General features: G+C 32.8%; 1 protein-coding gene across 1 annotated transcript; it reads left to right on the top strand.

Annotated features, from left to right (window-relative positions):
- Positions 1–326: 326 nt before the first annotated feature.
- On the top strand, positions 327–10,434 carry LOC21386980 (transcription factor HBP-1b(c38)). The gene is made up of 12 exons (XM_024163797.1): positions 327–695; positions 1,051–1,197; positions 2,240–2,343; positions 2,972–3,045; positions 3,173–3,364; positions 3,579–3,656; positions 3,739–3,798; positions 4,005–4,082; positions 4,211–4,262; positions 8,169–8,440; positions 8,699–8,947; positions 9,871–10,434. The coding sequence occupies exons 2-12, from the start codon at positions 1,097–1,099 to the stop codon at positions 10,015–10,017; spliced, it is 1,407 nt and encodes a 468-aa protein (XP_024019565.1). The 5' UTR covers positions 327–695; positions 1,051–1,096; the 3' UTR covers positions 10,018–10,434.
- The last annotated feature ends 13,322 nt before the right edge of the window (positions 10,435–23,756 follow it).

Raw genomic sequence — 23,756 nt, 5'->3', positions numbered from 1 at the left:
AGGAAATTTATTACTACAACATTGAACCCATAAAAATAGGGACAAAGCAGGAAAGGTCCACAATTCGTAAAGCGGTATAAATGAAATAAATAAAATAAAGACACGTTTGATTCATTAAAACTATTTTTAATTTATATATATTTTTTATAAAAAAAAATATTATAATAAATAATAAATTATAATTTAAATTGGATTATAAATTTTCTGACCAAACAACACATAAATCATTAAAGACAAGGGAAAATAAGAAAATGGTGGGAAAAAAGTATATATTTTTTCTTTTTTATTTCTCTGAAGAAAAGGACATATGAAGGAGATTGGAATGATCTGAACGTTACGCTTCTTCTCTCTTTCTCTCTCCAAAAACCCCTTTTAAGAAAGGGAAAATGGTGAATAAAAAATGCGCTCAAAATTCAAGGTGGGCCTGTTGAAATTTTCGTTTTCTAGAGAGAGAAAGGGAGAGAGAGAGAGAGAGAGACTGGTGTATTTTATAATACTACTGTTCTTCAACACAGCACATACGGTCGAAAAGTCAAAAAAAAAAAAGGAGAAGAGAGAGATTGTATTTATCTTGAAGAAGCTTCACGGGTTAGGGTTTTTTCGAGCAGTTTTATCGACTTCAGCTTCTGGGTTCAGCTCAGTTTCTGGAAATTCCAGTGTTTTGGAGCTCCTTTTCTTCATCAACGTCGTCTTGGGTTAGTTTTTCTTTTTTTCTTTTTTGTTTTACTTTAAGCTTAAGCTGATTTTTCATTTTCTTTTTTGGGGTCTGTATAGTTTAATAATTATTAGGTATTTGAAGAATTTTGGGGTCTACTTACTAACAACTCTTTTTATTAAGCTTGTTCTTGTACGGAAGGTTCTGTACTTGCGTTTAAGTTTTCTTTTTTCTTTTTTTTTTTTTTGAAAAGAGGCTTAATTTGTTATTTTTAGCTGTGTTTTTGACGTGGGTATTGGCCCTTTTTAGCTGATAGCTTGTGGTTTTGGTTTTTGAATTAAGTTAGTTACTTGTGATCATTTATGTAACGTTTTTTTGTTGGTTTTGGTGAAAAGGTTTGTGCGTTTTTGAATTCCATTTTGTTGGAGATGATGGTGATTCATGGGTAGTAGAGGAGTGAAAGTTGGTGCAAATGATGGTAACAAAGTTGTGAACGAGATCATGCCGAGCTACGTTCCTCCAATATCAGCTCCAAATCCAATGTAAATTATCAAATACTTCTACTTAAAAATTATGGCAATTTGTTGAGATTTTTGCTCCATTTTGTCTTTTGGTTACTTGTTAATACTTCATGTTTGTCCTCTTTGAATGGTGTATTTGTCTTGGTGGGTCCCGGTGGTTTCTTAGTTGGGTCCAGCCATTGGTGTAGGTCTTGCAAGGTGAAAATGTCCATTTATGTACTAGAAATGTTTGATATACAAGTACTGTTGGAATTGAAATCTTGTGGTCTGACAATTAGAGGTAAAGAGGAAATACTGCCCAGGTTTAAAGTTTGTCCTTTTCTGTCGTTAATTGGGACAAGAGGTGATGTGGACTTATCTGCAATTGATTATAGGGTTCATTTATATTTATCTTTTTCAAACCTTTCATAGACAAATAAGTTGCAGTGGTTTTGTTTGGTTGGTTGATAGACGGTTATGTGTTGAAGGGTAATCTGAAATCGTTTGAGGAATCAACCATTGCTTAGTGAGCTAATGGTGTGGCAAAAGAAGTTTTTTCTCGCTATTGGATGTGCTTTAGGGTATACTGGTGTGATTGTTAAAGGGGGGAAATAAGCTTATGGAGAAGAAAGAGCCAGTGTCAGGGCATTCTTGCAAGGAGTTAAGTTTGTCCTAATGAGCGAGGAAACCTCGTGTCGGCCATGTGTGAATTTTTATGGCTATGAAAATCAAGTGAAACATTTTTTATGTCTAACCAAGCATATTGTATTAACTTGATAATTTGTGGAAGAATTTCTTTGTTGCAATTTGATTTCCGTGTTATTGCAGCAGTGTTTTAATTTTGTAGTGATTCAAGTATTTTTGAAGTTACTGCCACAATTTTTAAAAATTATAGCTTTAGATTATTACATGACCCAAAACAGGTTTCTTTAGCTTGTGGACTTTTTATGTATTGGTTGCTAAGTTGTGAATCTACCATTTTAGCTTATCCTATTCCTACATAACTAGGTTACTTAGATTAGATAGTTTGCTGATTGGCATATCATTTTCTGTGAAACTTGAATTTATGGTTTCTGGTTTTCAGTGGCACAGAAGGTAGCAGTATCCGCTCTTCTCGAATTTTAGATTTTGGAACTCTTGAGCAATCGCTTGGATTTCGCATAGAGGATGCTGTTGACATCACCAGAAGTATGCAAATAAAGCCTTGTTTTTCTCAAAATTACATTAGTTTATTAAAAAAAAAAAACTTTTTTGTAGTCATATTCTAATTCATTCTGTTTCTTACGGTGAAAATTTGTTTGTCATGTCGAGGTACTTTTTTGTATTTTACTGACCAGACATTCCTTACTGAACTAGTAAGTGGAATGCATTGTTTCTCTCATCTCATATTAGGCTTTATCCCTCTACGATACGTTCTTAATAAAGGATTAAGTTTGCACTTTGTTGGTGCTTTGGCTTGTAAATGGATGCAGCTTAAATTCTTGTTTAGGCTACTTGTATCATCTTTGTGGTTGTAAATTTTTGAATGGGACTATATACCTACTGCGTTTTATTCTTGAAAATATTGATTTTACCATCTCTTAGAATGTTTCTATAGAGTATGCAGACACTTCACTTTTTGTTTAGTATGCCATAGAAAAGCATGGCTTTCTTCATGTATGATGCTTTGAGACATTATTTCTGGTAGTATGCGGGGACATTTTTGCAAAGAGTTGATTTTTTGCATGGGTGGAAGTGTAGTGTGTTCTGCAAAGTTGAATTTCTTTCAATGAACAGTCTCATTCTTCGCCGTCTTGATAAATCTTTAATCTTTTAGATTCTCTATTCAATCAAATTAAATCAAGCGGTCAGGCATTGGGTAATGATGTCCAATTTGGCGGGCTAAATAAGGTAAGTTTACATTCTCTTCATTTTTCTTTCATTTTCATTTTCTAGAAGATGAAGAGAATCAACAGCAGTCCTTGCTTTCTCCTCTCTCACTCTTTACTCTTTTATGTGTGTGTGGTTGGAGTTTCAGTCACTCGGGCCCTCAGATGTAAAAATGTCATCTTTTGTGGGGTCTCAGACGGTATCATTACCAAAAGATTCGCAAACAAAAGTAGCATCAGTATCTGGCTGTATTCGTGAGAACTGGGGCGAGTCCAGTATGGCAGATGCAAGCCCTAGGACTGACACGTCAACAGATGACACGGATGAGAAGAACCAAGGGGTGATGTTTCTTTCATATGTTGCTCAGGAAGCACATTATTATGTTTACAATGCTTATCCCATCTCTGAAATTCAATGCCTTCTAAAAGTTCTACTTAACATCTAATATTATTTGCAAGAAAAACTGTTCTGAATGTTAGTACATTAAGCTTCCTTCAGAAAACCCGTCTGCTGTTTGAGGGCAGATTCTTAAAATACTTATTTTTCTCATGCAGCTTGAAAGGAATCAATTGGCTGTTGTTGCAGCTTCTGATTCGAGTGACAAATCAAAAGAAAAAGCAGGGGACCAAAAGGTTTATTCAAAACATAATATGTTGATGTAATTACAGTGTGACATTATGAATATACTAATTGATTAACTAAAAAATTTTGCAGACTCTACGCCGGCTTGCCCAAAATCGTGAAGCTGCTAGGAAAAGCCGATTACGGAAAAAAGTATGTCGAGTTTTATAATGATGATTTTATGCTAACGATGAGACAAAAGCTATGTTTGTATGTACTGACCATGGGTTTATATGGTCCTGGTCGTATGCCTTGTTCTGTTTTATTAGTTGTGTTTAACTACAGGTAGAAGTGCTAATATTTTCTTCAGGCATTCCTTGTCATTTGACTATTAATTGCTTTACTATCTTTATCTTCAGGCATATGTACAACAGCTTGAGAGTAGCCGGCTGAAACTAACCCAGCTGGAGCAAGAACTCCAGCGTGCCCGCCAACAGGTTTTGATTTATCATCCATTGACCCCTTTGACATTTTCTTCGTCTTATGTACTATTTTGTGTTTCGGTTTGCGGTCTGACAGGCTGTGGAAAATTTTCCCTCATAGTTTTTACTGTATTTGTTTGCAGGGCATATTTATTTCTAGCTCAGGAGACCAATCACATTCCATGAGTGGAAATGGTATTTGAACTCCCTCGCCTAATTTTTTCTATGTTTGCTTTGCCAATGATCAAATGGGATGAACAAAAAACCCAACAAGCCGACACAAAAAGAAAACCCTAAACCCTAGACATAAAACCATAAACCCTAAGACCTAAATCTTAAACCCTAGTATCCTTTATTTAATATATTTATTTATAACGTATATATTAATAACACGTCAATACTAAAATACACACAAAGCAAAACATAGTAATAACAGTAGAATATACTTGATGGCAACATCCTAAGTATAATATAACCTTTACCTTACTATGTGTATAGTAAACCAAAGTATACTATACTATTAAAGAGTTAGAATATAAAGTGACTATTAAGTGGGCACAGAGCTTTCGGCTGAAGTGTAACTTGCTGAAGTATAACTTTATTTATTTCATAGGGGATTTATTACAAGTAGTGGTTGATGTTTCAATTACTTCCTACGGTTCTTTTATATAGGAAACCACTATCAGAGACATCATACAAAAGACAACATTCTATATTACAATCATATGGGCCTAATTAATGCTACATGTTATATTACATAAGAATCTACAACAAACACATCACATTCCTAGCCAAAGTCTTCACTTAGCTTTCATATGATCTTCACATGTCATTAATTGAAGTCTTGTCTCCTTCCATAAATGCTCTTCATTAATGAAAATCTTCATTTAATGTTTCTCGTCTTCTTTGTTCAATGGAAGTATTGGCATCTACGTAGCTTAGCTATCTTGGATAATATTTAATATCATGAAACTTGTGTATGGATTTATTTCACCGTTTTCTCACATATGTAGATATCCACAAATATTCTAATATAATATTATTATATTATATTAGGGTATAGGGATTAGGGTATTGTCATTAGGGTATTGGGATTAAAATAATCCAAAAATGAAACCCTAAAAACTCTAATAAAAACCCTAGTCTATGGAGTCAGTTACATCCAGAGCTCATAGGAAACATCATCTTATGCATTATTGATCCAAGAATATGTAATGATGAGATGATGAGGAAAATTAGTAACTGCTTGGAAGAAGACGGGAAGTAGAATGTGAAAAGAAGACAGGAAAAGATCTTGCAGAACTCACAACAGATATTATGCTGAGTGTACTACCATTCCCAGAGAGACTGTATCATGCAGTCTTTTCCCTAAGATATATGTTCACAAACGGGATCATTGACCAGTTTTCGTGTACCGTACTTTTCTCCAGACAGATGATGAACCTGTCAACACTGAGCTACTACACGTACTAGCTACTTCTTAATCTTTGGCCAGTGGCAATATATTTTGAACCGGGGGTCATGAAGACGAATTGGACACTCAACTATGGACACTTCATGTTCAAGGTGTTTAAGTTAGTAATAACTGACTTTCACAACTTGACTTTCAAAGGAGGATTTGAGCTAACAAAGCCCAAGTTATCATCATCAGGCTATCTGATTTTGCGGTGATCTTATTGAACCTATGATTATTCTAGTAGATCATGTTCATCCTAATGTCTACTCTTAAACCCTAATCCTAGACACTAAACCTTAAACCCTAAACACTAAACCCACCACGCTTTTGTGGCTTAGTCTTCATCGCTAGAAAGCCAGTCACTGTTGTGCCAGGAACCCATGTCGATAAGTTCCATGTCAACAGATGAATATGAGCCATCATCCGAGTCTAGCTCCTCAGGTGGTTCTCTCATGTTTGCTTTTGCTTCAAACCACACCATCAAGATATCGTTGGGCAAGTGGAGAGGTTGGTGACCTTGGTGGAGTAAAGAATTTTCTTTGTAATGGGGGTCCACCATAGATTTTAGATAAGGCACGTTGTACTGTCATACATCCATAAAAGGAGTTATGAGGCCAATAAGAGTGGAAATCAGGATGAGCATGATCTACTAGGATAATCATAGGTTCAATAAGATCACTCTAAAAAACAGATAGCCTGATGATGATAATTGTGGGCTTTGTGAGCTCGAATCCTCCTTTGAAAGTCATTTATTACTAACTTAAACATCCTGAACGTGAAGTGTCCATAGCCGAGTGCCTAATTCGTCTTCATGACTGCTAGTTCAAAATATATTACCATTGGCCGGAGATTAAGAAGTAGCCAATACGTGTAGTAGCTCAGTGTTGACAGGTTCATTATCTGTCTGAAGAAAAGCATGGTACATGAAAACTGGTTTATAATGATCATGTTTGTGAACATATGTCTTAGTGAAAAGACTTATATGATATGGTCTCTCTCGGAACACTCAACATAATATCTGTTGTGAGTTCTGCAAGATCTTTTTTTCACATTCTATTTCTCAACTTCTTCCAAGCAGTTGACTAATTTTTCTTATCATCTTATTATTACGTATTCTTTGATCAATAATGCGTAAGATGATGTTTCTTATGAGCTCGAGAGGTAGCTGACTCCATAGACTAGGGTTTTTATTAGAATTTTAGGGTTTTATTTTTGGATTATTTTAACCCCTATACCTTAATATAATATTATAAGATATTTGTGGATGTGTACATATGTGAGGTGACGGTGAAATAAATCCATGCACAAGTTTCATGATGGTAAATATTATTTAAGATACTAAGGCTATGTAGATGCCAATCCTTCCATTCAACGAAGAAGACAAGAAGCATTAAATGAAGATTTTCATTAATGAAGAGCATTTATGGAAGGAGACAAGACTTCTATTAATGCCACGTGAAGATCATATGAAAGCTATGTGAAGACTTTGGCTAAGAATGTTATGTGTTTAATATAATCATGTGAACCTGCATGTGTTGTCGTAGATTCCTATGTAATATAACATGTAGCATTAATTAGGCCTATATGATTGTAATATAGGATGTTGTCTTTTGTATGATGTCTCTAATAGTGGTTTCCTATATAAAAGAGCCGTAGGAAGAAATGGGACATCAACCACCACTTGTAATAAATTCCCTGTGAAATAAATAAAATTATACTTCAACCAAAAAAAGAACCCAATTTACCCACCCAACCTGACCCGGCCAACCCGATCAGGAGATCAACCTAACCACTTAGGCCGACTATTAATCGGGTGGGTTTGGGTTGAGTTTTTCATAATCCAACTTAACCCGAAACCCACCCAAACTGTTTATACATATATAAGTAAATTTTTTTCTACCTTATAAGATATTGTATTTGACTTATATTCAATTAATTGGCAACCTACAACGTTTTATGTTGTATGAGTTTTTATTATTATTTGTTTGTTGGTTTATAACTTATATATTAACTTATTTTGCATATATTTTATTTTTATGTTTTTTTCATAAGATATATTATTTTTATGTTGGTTTATAATTTACGAGATAATTTTGAAACTTTATGATACAAATATTATTGATGAAAGTTAGCTTTGTTTTCATATATTTCTCAATTTTAGGTTCAATAGTTAGCATTGTTTTTTATTTTTTTTCTCTTTACTTTTTATTTCCTTTAAATAATATTCAACCCGCTAAATCCACCCAACCCACCCAAATTTTAATTGGGTGTTAATTTTAAACTTTGGGTTGATTGGGCTGGTTGAATTTGAAATCAATCCATCCAAACTTGATTGGGTGGATTGAAATATTTCAAAATCCTACTCAACCCACCTGATGTTGACCCCTGCCATAAATCCTTTGACCCTACCGTTTGTCTCTTTTCTCTTTATTATTGTATTTGTTATCACTCTTCTGCATGGCATTTAGTCATTTGATTGCAGACCTCTACTTTTTTCTTCTTGCATGATGCTCATGACTTTTTCGTTTGGCTCACAATGATGATGCTCACGTTGCTAACACAAAAATTGTGTTCTGGTTTTTCTTTCTTCGAGCTAGAAAATATAGTAGGAGTTAGTTAATTATTTTTTATTTACTGATATCTAGGTGCCTTGGCGTTTGATGTGGAATATGCTCGTTGGCTAGAGGAGCACAATAGGCAGATTAATGAGTTGAGGGCTGCAGTCAATTCGCACGCTGGAGACACTGAGCTTCGTACAATCGTTGACAATGTTACAGCACATTTTGATGACATATTTAGGCTGAAGGGCATTGCAGCAAAAGCTGATGTTTTCCACATTCTTTCCGGAATGTGGAAGACACCAGCAGAACGGTGTTTCATGTGGATTGGTGGCTTCCGCTCATCTGAGCTTCTGAAGGTGAGAATTCTTTTTCATGTTCTCTCTTCTGAATTGGCACATTAGAAAGTGGTCGAAAGTACATTATCTAGTCCAGTGTCATTATAGCGAACCACAGATTATTGTAATTGTTATTTTTATTGTTATTGTCTCAGCTTTGGATGATTTTAAGTAAGAGGCCATCACATTTCTTCATCAATAACTTTGACTATAACTGTTAAAATACTTCAAACCTTGAAATTTCAATTGGACTTTGAACTGAACTGGAAATCTTTGCAGCTACTCGTGAATCAATTGGAGCCCTTAACTGAGCAGCAGTTGGTGGGCATCTGCAACTTGCAGCAATCATCGCAGCAAGCTGAAGACGCTCTGTCACAAGGAATGGAGGCATTGCAGCAATCTCTGGCAGAAACCCTGGCGAGCGGCTCGCCTGGACCATCAGGATCATCAGGGAATGTAGCAAACTATATGGGTCAAATGGCAATGGCCATGGGAAAGCTAGGAACTCTTGAGGGTTTCCTTCGCCAGGTAAGATACCGATTCTACTTTTTTTGATATTATGATTTATTTCCAGTCCCGTGTCTACAACTTTCCTCTGATTTGGTCACTACTAGTACACTGAGTAACGGGTGCCCCAAAAAAAGGAAAAAAAAAAAAAACCGTGAAACATGATGGCACTAAAGTGGAAATTTTATTATTCCCATCATGTATATGTAGTGTAATCTTTCACTGGTAACTTATAAATAAATTCTTTTTTAGTTGTTTGTTTGGTGAGAACTTGAGAATTCAAAATTTGTGAGCATGGGCGCCAATTTGTTTTGTTTTTTTTTTTTTTTTTTGACATTTGTGCTTTTGATGTTTACACCAAATTCTTTTGTCATAAATGCAATATGCATAATGTTTTGTCATTGGAACCTGCTAACCAAGGTTTTCTCATTTTTGTCACTTTTATTTCTTGTAATAGTATAATATTAAAACTGTTTTACTTAAACTCTCTTCTCATGATTTGGAACTTCTTGGACAAGTCTATAAACTTCTCTCATCGTTTGAATTGTGTTTGAGTAAACAAAGTATTCTTTTTTTCTTCTCTCGAAATAAATGCTTTCTTTTGAGCTTTCTGCATATAACGTATTTAGTTCTTTCTTCAGCAGACAATTATAATGATGATGATCAATAAATAAATCTTTATTTAGTTGTTTCCTTTCTCTACATTTTTCAATTGGTTTGTTAAGAAATCTGATTTCATATATGTAGACATGTAGTAGTTCTCTTTCATAAGGTTCAAAATGTCTACTGTGATTTAACATTTCATTATGTTGAATACTGTGTTTTGCTTGCATAATATCTCTTGATCCAACTGCATATAACACTGACATTATCAATCATTAGTATTGGGGATGTTTTATTGTAACGTTCTACTTAGGTTTAAATTATTCTTGTCTGATTACCAGGCTGATAATTTGCGCCAACAAACGCTACAACAAATGCATCGCATATTGACAACCCGACAATCAGCCCGTGCCCTGCTTGCAATAAATGATTATTTCTCCCGTCTTCGAGCCCTTAGTTCTCTTTGGCTTGCCCGGCCACGGGAGTGAAAAGCACTCTTTTTCTTGCTTGTGAAGTTATTTCGAAGACAGACTCTACCCCCTTACTGAATGGTCACTATAATCCCGAATCACACAACAATCCAAGTATATGATCAGATGATATTGCAATTGGTGTACCGTTGTGCGCAGTAAACAAGGTAAATAGTTCTTGTGGCTTTCAGACATGTTCACCTGGATATGTTGTATTTCTTAGGTTTAAAAGAATAGTACCAATAATCTGATTGTGTTAGTTATTTAAATAGAACTGAGGGAGGAAAATAGATTAGTGTTGTATTGTAGGTTACAGCTGTCAATTTGTATACCAGAAATCAGACTCTTATCAGAGTGAAATGCTTGAATATTTCCTTGAGAAAAACGTGTAAATATTTTCTTTCTTATCAATGTTATTGACCTACTGTTTTACAAGTATGTTACATATAGTTTTGGTTTTAGTTGTATTCTGTAATCTGTGCTTTTTGAATTGGGAAAAAATAAAAAATAAAATAAAGAAAGACATGTTTTAGTGATCCTTGTAATAGAGATATGCTCACGGGCATCACGAGCATTCATTCTCAGCAATTGATATGATTAGCTGGATCTTATTGGGTCTCACGAGTGTTCTTAGTTCTCTTTCTGCAGGACATTTGAATTTGAGAACTATTTGGTAGCATACGTATAAATAAACTACCAGTGGGACATTGTTTTGAATTATCATATCTTTGTTAAGTTATTTCATGCCTCGTTAATTTCACTGATTTGAGTTTTCAATTCTAGGTTTCTACAGTTAAAAACTCTCAAAAAATGTCACATTTAACTTTCTGTTACAGTTAAAAGTTCTCAGAAAATATCACATCTCAGCTCGAATCGAAAACTCGAATTTGCAAAGCGAATGAGGTTTTGTATTCTTTTACCAAAAATTCTTTCAGTTGAGTCCTTGTGACAGAATTGGAAAATTCTGAGAACCAATGTTACAAGGACCAGCGGATTGTGAGCTTCTTACAAGCAATTTGGCAATGTAAATCCTAAATGAATTTATTCCTGATGCGGAATGCTGACAATCAGACAATAGTCATAACATATTTGAAGTTGGAAAGCAAGCTAGGGATGTTCATCGAAACAGATCAAACCGACCTGTCTAATTCAATACAATCCAATTTTAACTGATAAGCGACCTCAATTGAATTTGATTGAATGTGAATTTTTAGAAATCAACATGGGTTGCAACCTCTGCAGTGCCGCTGCCACAAGTGGCTCTGCCTTCTGCAGAATGAGCCCGAACACCTCACCCATACTCAGCTGATGAGCATCCAGCCACAGCAGCCACTTGAAATGTACAAGCACCTCGAACACAAGCACACTCAAAATGCACTTATTCTCAACGAGTGCGACTCCCATTCTTAGACCGCCCCAAATGGTAGGAGCTCAAAGACATTGCTCCTATGGTTCAGTTCTTGCATTCTTCTCGATCAAAAACCCGTCAGGTTTGAACTCCAAATGGTTGTCTCGCACACTCGGGTGCCTTGTCGATTAGGTATGCGGTAGCCATCAACCTTACAAGCATTTTCCAAAACCATAGGAAGATTCAATGTGACCCAAGGGTATTCCGAGATGTTTCTTTGCAGACTGCTTGCATGTAGGGAAGCTTTGGTATTTCTCAACTCTTGAAGAAGGCGGTTCTTGCCGATGACTTGTTCATTTCTGCGTGCAAAAGGTGGAAGATGTGAGCATTTTCCACTGTGCTTACTGTTGCATCTGTGCCAGTAATGCATAAGTTCTACTCCAAGGTCAAAAAAGGATTATGTTAGAGCTGCTTTTCAAGGTAAAGGGGTTTTCAAAACTTCAAAAGTTGTTGGCTTTGGTTATAAATAGATTGACTTTTAGGATATGGTTCATCCGTCAAGAGTGCCTTGAAAACCTCACTAGCACTTAGTCTTCGTGACCTTTTGGGACTGAGTTTTTGGTTTATCAGCAAGTAAAACCTACCTGGAAACGTTTTGGTAAGGATGAGTCACCATCAGATTGTCCCAATTTACCTTTCAATTTGTTTCCTTGTCGTTAAGAGTGGGAAAGACGAAGAGGGAAAAAGAAAGAACATTACTAACAACATTAGTGTAATTATGTTTTTTTTTTCTCTTTTTTTTTTGGATAAATTTTACAAATCTCTCCTTAACTATATTACTTATATCAATGTACTTTCCGAACTTTAAAACTTACATGTTGTGCCCTCTGATCGATAATATTTATGCAGAATTATCCCCTAAACTTTGAGATATGCTATTTTTTATATATACTAGCACGTGCAGCACATGTGAAAAAGTTGAATTTGACAATTTCTATGAACTCTTAACTAACTCGATTGAATTTGAGTCTGTTCTCCACTTTTTCCCCTTATGTTTTATTGCTTTTGAGCAACTACCATAAGAGAAAATATATTTAAGATTTAATGGCTAACTAATTTATTTAGAGTGAAAAGCATTTATTGACGACTAAATATTGCATCTAAGCTTAAAATAAGTAACAATTCTGCATTTGTGTAGAAAATATCACGTTTCAAAATTGAGCAGGTAAACCTAAAAAATATTATAGATCAAAGCACGCAACAATACGTCTTAGAGCACGCAATAATACATCTTAGAGCACATAACAGTACGTCTTAAAGTCCGGAGTAGGTTGAAACGTGACATATTTTAAGCGAATTGGAATGCTTTTTTTCTTTTGTATAATCAAGCCGCGTCAATTGTGAGAGTAACCCACACGGGATACTCAAACTTTTCCTGCCAAGCTTAATGGAGTTAAGGACTCCTTAATTTTATCGATTTGAATTTTAAATTTTAAATTTTTATAGTTAAAATTTTTTAAAAAATATCACATTTAATTTTTTTTGTTACAATTAAAATTTTTTAAAAAATATTACATCTCAACTCAAATTAAAAACTTAAATCTTAGAAGACGAACGAGCTTAATTTATTCAGGAAATCGTTTGGCATTTGTCGCAAAAAAAGGAAGTAAAAAGCACGAAAACCAAGAGGGCATCTTTGGCAGTAACGATGTGTTTGGTATGAGGGAAGGAATGGTAGATGGATGGATTAAGAGTTGGAAGTGAAATTCAACCTTGTTTGGTAGGATGGAAAGAGGGGAGGAGGGGAAAGAGCAAGGGGTTGTAAATTTCTTGGGGCTCACAAATTCTCATCCTTCCAAAAATGGGCAGACTAGAAAGGGTTAAAGAAAAAAATGACCATTATTCCTAAATTGACCTGTGTCAATTTAAAAATTTCCTCAACACTCCTAGATATTTTAAGAACCCTCTTCTATATCAAATCTTCTAATTCTTCCGTATGATGTCTGCCTTCCAGAAAACTCCAATATCCAGAGCTCCATCAATGGCCAAGATAAATCCAAAGGTATCTTTTTGCAACACGACTTTTTTGTCTTTTTTTTTTTTTATTATTGTAGTAATATTTGCTAATGACATATATAATGGTGTTATGAACTGTCAATATTTGCAAATATAACAGGGGCCTTTTTCCCCCCTACATGGTTAATAATCGTTCAATGTTGTTTCCTCCTAGTTGAGTTGCTAATGTTTTCATATAAAGTTGATGGAATTTGAACAAGTTTATACTAATTTTTAGTTCTCTGGTTTTGCTCTTGCACATAACAATCATATTAATATTTCCTGATGGAGCTTTTTTTTTTAACTATACAACAACAATGTTACTTAAAATAATAAAAAAGAACGACAATAATATTTTAAAAAAGAAAATTAAAAATTTTCTTTTTAGCTTGATTTCTAGACCAAAGTTACCATTAATTTTTTATATTGTGGGTTTATTTTTGTGTTCATTAGAGTTTGCTCTGAAGCTTGCTGAAGTCTTGAAGGAAATTTCTTATTGCAATGGTAAGATACTTCTAAAACATTTATTTATCCAAGATTTGATAATTTTGTAACTTAAAGAAAGATGAAAAAAAAAAAACAATGATGAAGTTGACTACTTAGTTTCATTTTACTTTCTAATTTTCGTCATTTGTGTGTGTTATTTTTATTCTATGTGCAATTATTTATCTTAGGTATGCTACAAGTGTTTGAACATTGTGTTGTGCTACTTATCCTACTCATGTATTATTTAATTTGCATTATTATCAGTCACTTTTTTTTATTGAAAGTAAATTATGCTAAATAGATGGCTAAAGAGGAAAGTTTGGAAGAGAATTTCATACAAACATATCAACAAAATATTACAAGGTTTATGAGTAGTTGGGAAAGACAGAGACGTATGGCTGTTGTCCAACTTGTTTGTTTTATGGTAGAAGCTATATATATAATGGAATTATATGATGCTTCCAATTATGTTGATAAAAGCCTAAGAAACATTAGTAGTCATAATGCAAATGTAAGGAATGAACTCATGGAACAACTTAGTGCCAATGAGAAATGTCGAGGTGTAATACGAATGAGTCCATTTGCATTTGCTTCATTGTGTGATATACTTCGGGAATCCGGTCGCCTCAAGGATAATAAAAATTCCATAATAGAGGAGCAAGTGGCTAAGTTTCTATATCTATTAGCACATAATGTGAAAAATCGCACCATGTTTTTCTTCTTTCGCTATTCTGGAGAGACAATAAGCAGACATTTTCATGAGGTGTTACGAGCGATTATTTCCTTAGAAGATCAATTTCTATGACAACCTAATGGAGTTGAGGTGCCACAATAAATATTAAATAGTAACAGATTCTACCCATACTTTAAGGTAAGGTAACCATTTTAACTATACATTATATGTAGTCTACATACATGCTTCTTTATATGAAATTAAGGTTATTCTTATTTTAGGATTGTGTAGGAGCAATTGATGGAACACATATTCGTGTGAAAGTGTCTGAAGAGGATGCACCACGATATCGTGGAAGGAAAGATTATCCCACACAAAATGTCATGGCAACATGTGACTTTGACATGAAATTCACTTACGTGTTACTAGGATGGGAAGGAATATCATCAGATTCAAGAGTTATAAAAAATGCTTTAAAAAGGAAGACATGCTTATTATTCCTGATGGTAAAGCTGTTGCGAAATTAATGCTTGTAATATAATCAATTTTAATTGAAACTAAATTGTTATTTTTCTTTTGGTAGGGAAATATTATTTAGTTGATGCTGATTACATGTTACGGAGTGGACTTATAACACTATATAGAGGAGTTCGGTATCATTTGAAAGAATACTCTAGACGCGGTCTAGAGAATCCTGAAGAATTATTTAACCTTTGACATGCGACATTACGGAATGTCATAGAGAGATCATTTGGTGTGCTGAAAAAAAGATTTCCTATCATATCTGGAGGAACAAAATCACACTTTTTTGTAGGAACGGTCACAGAAATTGTGCTATCTTGCTTTATATTGCACAACTTTCTAATGGGTGCAGATCCAGATGAGCATTTAATTAATCTAGTAGATCAGGAGCTCTTAGAACAAGAACCACAAATAGAGGAGATTTATACAAAATAAAATGATGGAGAAGATGCTAGAAAAGGAGCAGCTTTAAGAAATGATATAGCAAAAACCATGTGGCAAGACTATATTGCATCAAGAGAATAATTTTGTGTACTTATGCTATGAACATGCTACTCTGTATTTCATTTTCTGATGCTATTTGTTTTGTTCTCTTTTGTATGGTCTAAATTATTTATAGATGTGTAGTACCTTATGTTAATTAGAATGATATATTATAATTTATACTTTCACGTGTATGTGCTAACTTTTCTTATATGCTACTTGTTGTTTGTTCTTATATGTTTCTAACTAATCCTTGTGATGATGATTTTTGTTTTGTTTCATTTTTCACATTTGTAATTGCATATTGTTACCATGGCTAAAAAAACAAATAATAATATTGATGGTGAATAACTAAAAAGAGACACCGTGAAATGGACAGAACATATGGATATTGTACTACTTGATGCATTGTTGGAGCAACAAATTAACGGAAACAGAATTGATGGCACCTTTACCGCGACTGCTTATAACAATGTTCTAAAGATATGTGAGGAGAAGCTCAACTATCCTTTGAACAAGGATAACCTAAAAATCACATCAAAACTCTAAACAACCATTTTAATGGATGCCACGATCTTTTTAAAGGCTTAAGTAGATTTTCTTGGAATCCACAAACAAGGTTGTTTGAGGCAGAGCCTGAAGTTTGTTACGGACTAATAGAAGTAAGATATGTATTATTGCTACTAATATTTATTAGTGTTATTATAATTTTTAACTTTCTCATCGTTAATAGTTAGTTGTTCTTAAAATCTATGTATGCAGGTAAAAGCCAATGCAAAGAAGTGGAAGCATATAGAAATTCAACACTATGATAAATTATATGAGTTGTATGCAAAGGATAGAGCAACTGGTGATGGTGCAGCAAGTGCAAAGGAGAAGGTCAAACAATGGGAAAAGGAAGGCAATCGGTTTGTGGATCTTGACTCCAATGGTGAGGTAGCATGGAATGGTTTTGAACAAATATCTCCAAAATATAACTCCCAAGTTGGAACCTCATTGAAGGGTATGAAAAGGAAATTCTCTATGATGGACTCTCTTGATAATCATCTTGAGACTATGCAATCTAGCATAGGTGGTGTGGCTGATGCAATTAGGGAAGGGAATTAGAAAATTAGGGAAAGCAATGCCAGTACTGAAAAAGGCATTGATATTCTTGGAAAAGGAAGGCCACGTGTTTATTTAGAGCCTGAAATTTATGCAAAGTTGATGAATATTGGAGTTCCTGAAAATCTCCAGCTTGACGCCTTTTTATTCTTAATTAAAGATGCATCAAAAGTTTGAGCCTTCTTTGTTGTCCTAAGTGAACGCCGCTACGAGCTATTGTTGAAGCTGATGTACCCAAGCAACGAGCTTTGGAATTTGATAGTCATTAGATACTAGCATTTTGATATACATATTATAGAAGAATTAACCTTTTTTTGGACTTGGACTTTGATGAGATGACATTGAGAAAAAAAAAAACAGAGGTCCTTAGAATGATCACTCAAGGATAGTAATGATCACTTCACTATAGTGCATCAATTTTTGAGAAGTGATCATTACTATCCTTCAGTGATCATTCTAAGGACCTCAGTTTTTTTTTCTCAATGTCATCTCATCAAAGTCCAAGTCTAAAAAAAGGTTAATTCTTCTATAATATGTATATCAAAATGCTAGTATCTAATGACTATCAAATTTCAAAGCCCGTTGCTTGGGTACATCAGCTTCAACAATAGCTTGTAGCGGCGTTCACTTGGGATAGCAAAGAAGGCTCAAACTTTTGATGCATCTTTAATTAGGAATAAAAAGACGTCAAGCTAGAGATTTTCAAGAACTCCAATATTCATCAACTCTGCATAAATTTCAGGCTCTGAATAAACACATGGCCTTCCTTTTTCAAGAATATCAATGCCTTTTTCAGTAATGGCATTGCTTTCCCTAATTGCCTAATTCCCTTCCGTAATTGCATCAGCCACACCACCTATGCTAGATTGCATAGTCTCAAGATGTTTATCAAGAGAGTCCATCATAGAGAATTTCCTTTTCATACCCTTCGATGAGGTTCCAACTTGGGAGTTATATTTTGGAGATATTTGTTCAAAACCATTCAATGCTACCTCACCATTGGAGTCAAGATCCACAAACCGATTGCCTTCCTTTTCTCATTGTTTGACCTTCACCTTTGCACTTGCTGCACCATCACCAGTTGCTCTATCCTTTGCATACAACTCATATAATTTATCATAGTGTTAAATTTATGTATGCTTCCACTTCTTTGCATTGGCTTTTGCCTGCATACATAGATTTAGGAATAACTAACTATTAACGATGAGAAAGTTAAAAATTATAATAACACTAATAAATATTAGTAGCAATAATACATATCTTACTTCTATTAGTGCGTCCCAAACTTCAGGCTCTGCCTCAAACAACCTTGTTTGTGGATTCCCAAAAAATCCACTTAAGCCTTTAAAAAGATCATGGCATCCATTAAAATGGTTTTTTAGAGTTTTGATGCGATTTTTTAGGTTATCCTTGTTCAAAGGATAGTTGAGCTTCTCCTCACATATCTTTAGAACATTGTTATAAGCAGTTGTGGTAAAGGTGCCATTAATTCTGTTTCCATTAATTTGTTGCTTCAACAATGCATCAAGTAGTACAACATCCATATGTTCTGTCCATTTCACGGTGTCTCTTTTTGGTTGTTCACCATCAGTATTATTATTTGTTCTTTTAGCCATGGTGACAATCTACAATTACAAATGTGAAAAATGAAACAAAACAAAATCATCATCACAAGGATTAGTTAGAAACATATAAGAACAAACAACAAGTAGCATATAAGAAAAGTTAGCACATACAGGTGAAAGCATAAATTACAATATATCATTCTAATTAACATAAGGTACTACACATCTATAAAGAATTTAGACCATACAAAAAGAGCAAGACAAATTGCATCAAAATAGCATCAGAAAATGAAATACAGAGTAGCATGTTCATAGCATAAGTACACAAAATTATTCTCTTGATGCAATATAGTCTTGCCACATGGTTTTTGCTATATCATTTCTTAAAGCTGCTCCTTTTCTAGCATCTTCTCCATCATTTTCTTTTGTATAAATCTCCTCTATTTGTGGTTCTTGTTCTAAGAGCTCCTGATCTACTAGATTAATTAAATGCTCATCTGGATCTGCACCCATTAGAAAGTTGTGCAATATAAAGCAAGATAGCACAATTTCTGTGACCGTTCCTACAGAAAAGTGTGATTTTGTTCCTCCAGATATGATAGGAAATCTTTTTTTCAGCACACCAAATGATCTCTCTATGACATTCCGTAATGTCGCATGTCAAAGGTTAAATAATTCTTCAGGATTCTCTGGACCGCGTCTAGAGTATTCTTTCAAATGATACCGAACTCCTCTATATAGTGTTATAAGTCCACTCCGTAACATGTAATCAGCATCAACTAAATAATATTTCCCTACCAAAAGAAAAATAACAATTTAGTTTCAATTAAAATTGATTATATTACAAGCATTAATTTCGCAACAGCTTTACCATCAGGAATAATAAGCATGTCTTCCTTTTTAAAGCATTTTTTATAACTCTTGAATCTGATGATATTCCTTCCCATCCTAGTAACACGTAAGTGAATTTCATGTCAAAGTCACATGCTGCCATGACATTTTGTGTAGGATAATCTTTCCTTCCACGATATCGTGATGCATCCTCTTTAGACACTTTCACACGAATATGTGTTCCATCAATTGCTCCTACACAATCCTAAAATAAGAATAACCTTAATTTCATATAAAGAAGCATGCATATAGACTACATATAATGTATAGTTAAAATGGTTACCTTACCTTAAAGTATGGGTAGAATCTGGTATTATTTAATATTTGTAGTGGCACCTCAACTCCATTAGGTTGTCGTAGAAATTGACCTTCTAAGGAAATAATCGCTCGTAACACCTCATGAAAATGTCTGCTTATTGTCTCTCCAGAACGGCGAAAGAAGAAAGACATGGTGCGATCTTTCACATTATGTGCTAATAGATATAGAAACTTAGCCACTTGCTCCTCTATTATGGAATTTTTATTATCCTTGAGGCGACCGGATTCCCGAAGTATATCACACAATGAAGCAAATGCAAATGGACTCATTCGTATTACACCTCGACATTTCTCATTGGCACTAAGTTTTTCATGTGTTCGTTCCTTACATTTGCATTATGACTACTAATGTTTCTTAGGCTTTTATCAACATAATTGGAAGCATCATATAATTCCATTATATATAGCTTCTACCATATAACAAACACGTTGGATAGCAGCCATACGTCTCTGTCTTTCCCAACTACTCATAAACTTTGTAATATTTTGTTGATATGTTTGTATGAAATTCTCTTCCAAACTTTCCTCTTCAGCCATCTATTTAGCAGAATTTACTTTCAATAAAAAAAAGTGACTGATAATAATGCAAATTACATAATACATGAGTAGGATAAGTAGCACAACACAATGTTCAAACACTTGTAGCATACCTAAGATAAATAATTGCACATAGACAGAATAAAAATAACACACGCAAATAACGAAAATTAGAAAGTAAAATGAAACTAAGTAGTCAACTTCATCATTGTTTTTGTTTTTTCATCTTTCTTTAAGTTACAAAATTATCAAATCTTGGATAAATAAATGTTTTAGATGTATCTTACCGTTGCAATAAGAATTTTCCTTCAAGACTTCAGCAAGCTTTAGAGCAAACTCTAATGAACACAAAAATAAACCCACAATATAAAAAATTATTGGTAACTTTGGTCTAGAAATCAAGCTAAAAAGGAAATTTTTAATTTACTTTTTTCAAATAATATTGTCGTTCTTTTTTATTATTTTAAGTAACATTATTGTTGTATAGTTAAAAAAAAGGCTCCATTAGAAAATATTAATATGATTGTTATGTGCAATAGCAAAACCAGAGAACTAAAAATTAGTATAAACTTGTTCAAATTTCATCAACTTTATATGAAAACATTAGCAACTCAACTAGGAGGAAACAACATTGAACGATTATTAACCATGGAGGGGGGAAGCTCTTGTTATATTTGCAAATATTGACAGTTCATAACACCATTATATATGTCATTAGCAAATATTACTACAATAATAAAAAAAGAAGACAAAAAAGTCAATCGGCAAAAAGATACCTTTGAATTTATCTTGGCTATTGATGGAGCTCTGGATATTGAAGTTTTCTAGAAGGCAGACATCATACGGAAGAAAGAGAATATCTTATATAAAAGAGGGTTCTCAAAATATCTAGAAGTGTTTAGGAAATTCTTAAATTGACACAGGTCAATTTGGGAATAATAGTCATTTTTTTCTTTAACCCTTTCCAATCCGTCCATTTTTTGAAGGATAAGAATTTGTGGGCCCCAAGGGATTTACAACCCCTTGCTCTTTCCCCTCCTCCCCTCTTTCCATCCTGCCAAACAAGGTTGAATTTCACTTTCAGCTCTTAATCCATCCCTCTACCATTCCTTCCCTCATACCAAACACATCGTAAAAGAGAAAAAAACCATCGCAAAAGCAAATTAAAAAGCATGAAAACCAAGAATATGTTGGCACGAACTGACACCTGTTTATTCTATCTTTTATATATTAGTTTTTTTAGCGCCTGGATACAATCTTATAAAAAATTGTTTTTTTTAAATGAAAAAATTGATTTCACACATAGTATTTTTTTCACAATTTAGTGTTTATTATTTTAAATTTATTTTAGGGATAATATATTTTCATTTACATTAATTTAATTGTGTTATATTTATAAAATAATGTTTTAAATCAATTATAAGTATGCTAGTACGATCTATCAAGAACTTCTAAATTTTTAATTAAAAAAAAAAATAAAAAACAATTCTATTTTTTTAAATGATTGAAGTTAAAAGTACTTAAAATGGTGATTACATTTACTTTTTTCAGTTAAATAAGAATAAAATTACATCTGTATCATGAAAATAAAACTTTATTTTGAAGAACATAAAATTAAATAAAAAACTAATTAGGGTGCAACGTATGGAAAAGAAAAAAAAATGTTTAAGGGTATATGTGAGAATAAATATTTCATTAGGTTTTTTCTTTTCATATATAAAACATATTTAAAAACAAGTGAAATAGAAAATTAATTAGTATGTACAAATGAGAAGTAGAAAAATGTTCGATTAAGAATACCTTTGAGAAAAATTATTTTGATGCGACGAATGAAAATAAAAAATTACTAATATTTTATTTTTTTTACTCCTACTAGAAAAAAAAAAGAATAAACACAAAAACAAAACTATCATGGATTGTGTAGCTATAGATATTTCATATTCGTTGCATTTATTTATCTTCGAGGAAAATGATATTAATAAATTTAAGATTAATTATAAAAATTCCTTTTGAACTATGACTCATGTAAAATTTTATCCATAATCTTTAAAACGTAATACTCGTTCTACCTGAACTATGAATCATTAACAAAAAAACTCCATCTGTTAAAATTTTTAACATATTCAATGGTTTTTTGGTAATCCTCTATATTCTTAGAGAAGATTAATTTTTTAAAAAGTATTAAATCTTAAAAAAAAACTTTTTTTGATTTTAATTTAGATGTAACATAGACTATAAATTATATAAACATTTTTTTAGAATGTTGATGTTTCTAATTTACATGTAATTATAAAAGTACTATAAGTCACGTTAAAAAAAATTTATGAATTTAAAAATGATTAGTATTAACTATTTTTTTGCTCAAAGAGTTTCAATTAATTAATTATAAGAAGAGTAAGATTGAATTTTTTTCTATTATTTTGTTTATTTATTATCTTGTTAAATGAAAATGAAAATATGTTTTTAAGAAATGTAAATTTAAAACTTAATGGTAGAAGAGTATTTTTGCACCAAACTATTTAAAAACAATCAATATATGCGTGATTTTGTTAGAAACTCTAACATAAGGGGATTTTTATTAACGTTTTTCTACTTTAGGAGGAATAGATGTTATGTTTAGGACAAAATGTTACAAGAATCATAATTTTAAGAGGGGAGAGGGGTGGGAAGAAGATTTTTATAATTAACTATATAAATATAATAATAAGGATCAAATATACGAAAAAAGTCAACTATTAAAGTCAAACCGATAACCCTCGCATTACAAATGTGATACTATAACCTATGAGACAAGGGGTCAAATTATATTTAATTGCAACTCTACTTTCTCACAAGATTTCTTTTATATCTATCGAATGCAGTTTGATTTGTTTGTGCATATTAAGAATGTATGTAACATCATAATCTCTCTTGTTTTTTAGAATGACATAACATTCTTTTTCTTTCCTTTTTTTTTTTTTTGGATAGACATTACGCTTTATTAGGTACTTTATAAATTGAATTTTTCGAATCAATTGAACAGTTGTTCGAAGAAAAATGAAACTATGCATGCCACAAAATACTAAAACATACCTATATTTTGTGCAAATAAATAAATATGCGTCTACAAACTTCAATACTTGTCTTGCTTCAAACGGGTACAATTTTTTTTTTTTTAATCTAGAACCATAGTTCATCACACTTGAATATAAATTGTAATAATACAAACTTTAAAACGATACGAAAAAAAATTGAAAATATAGAAATATATGAAACATATAAAAATTACTTTAAACAAAAGAAAATATAATAATTACATGATTCGTTCTTCCTATTCTGTGCAAACACTACGCAAGTGTCTTGGTTTGATGCCGATTTAATAAGCCAATGTATTATGGGCCGGCTTTTGGCCCAAATACGAGTTCGTACTCTACGCAAAAGAGTCCCACATTGGTTTAGTTTGGTAGTAGATTTTGAAAAAATTATTTTTAGCTGTGCTGAAAGAAAAAGTAACTGTTATAAAAAATAATTGAGTGTTTGATAAACTATAATTATAATAACCGTACTGATTCTAAAATCAACGTAATAGTATTTGATAAATTATGAAATTAAATTGTCGTGAATAGTTAAAAATTACAACTATATTATATTATACTATAATATAATATATATAATTATAATATAATATATATTTATTATTATATTTAATATAATAAAAACTATTATTATATAATATATTATATAATTATGATATAGAAAATAATAATAATATTAAAATAATAATGGAAAGAATTAA

This window comes from Morus notabilis, unplaced genomic scaffold, assembly GCF_000414095.1.
Source record: "Morus notabilis unplaced genomic scaffold, ASM41409v2 Scaffold915, whole genome shotgun sequence".
Taxonomy (NCBI): domain Eukaryota; kingdom Viridiplantae; phylum Streptophyta; class Magnoliopsida; order Rosales; family Moraceae; genus Morus; species Morus notabilis.
The sequence above is the reverse complement of the archived record's forward strand: the minus strand, read 5'-3'. Positions and strand labels throughout refer to the sequence as shown.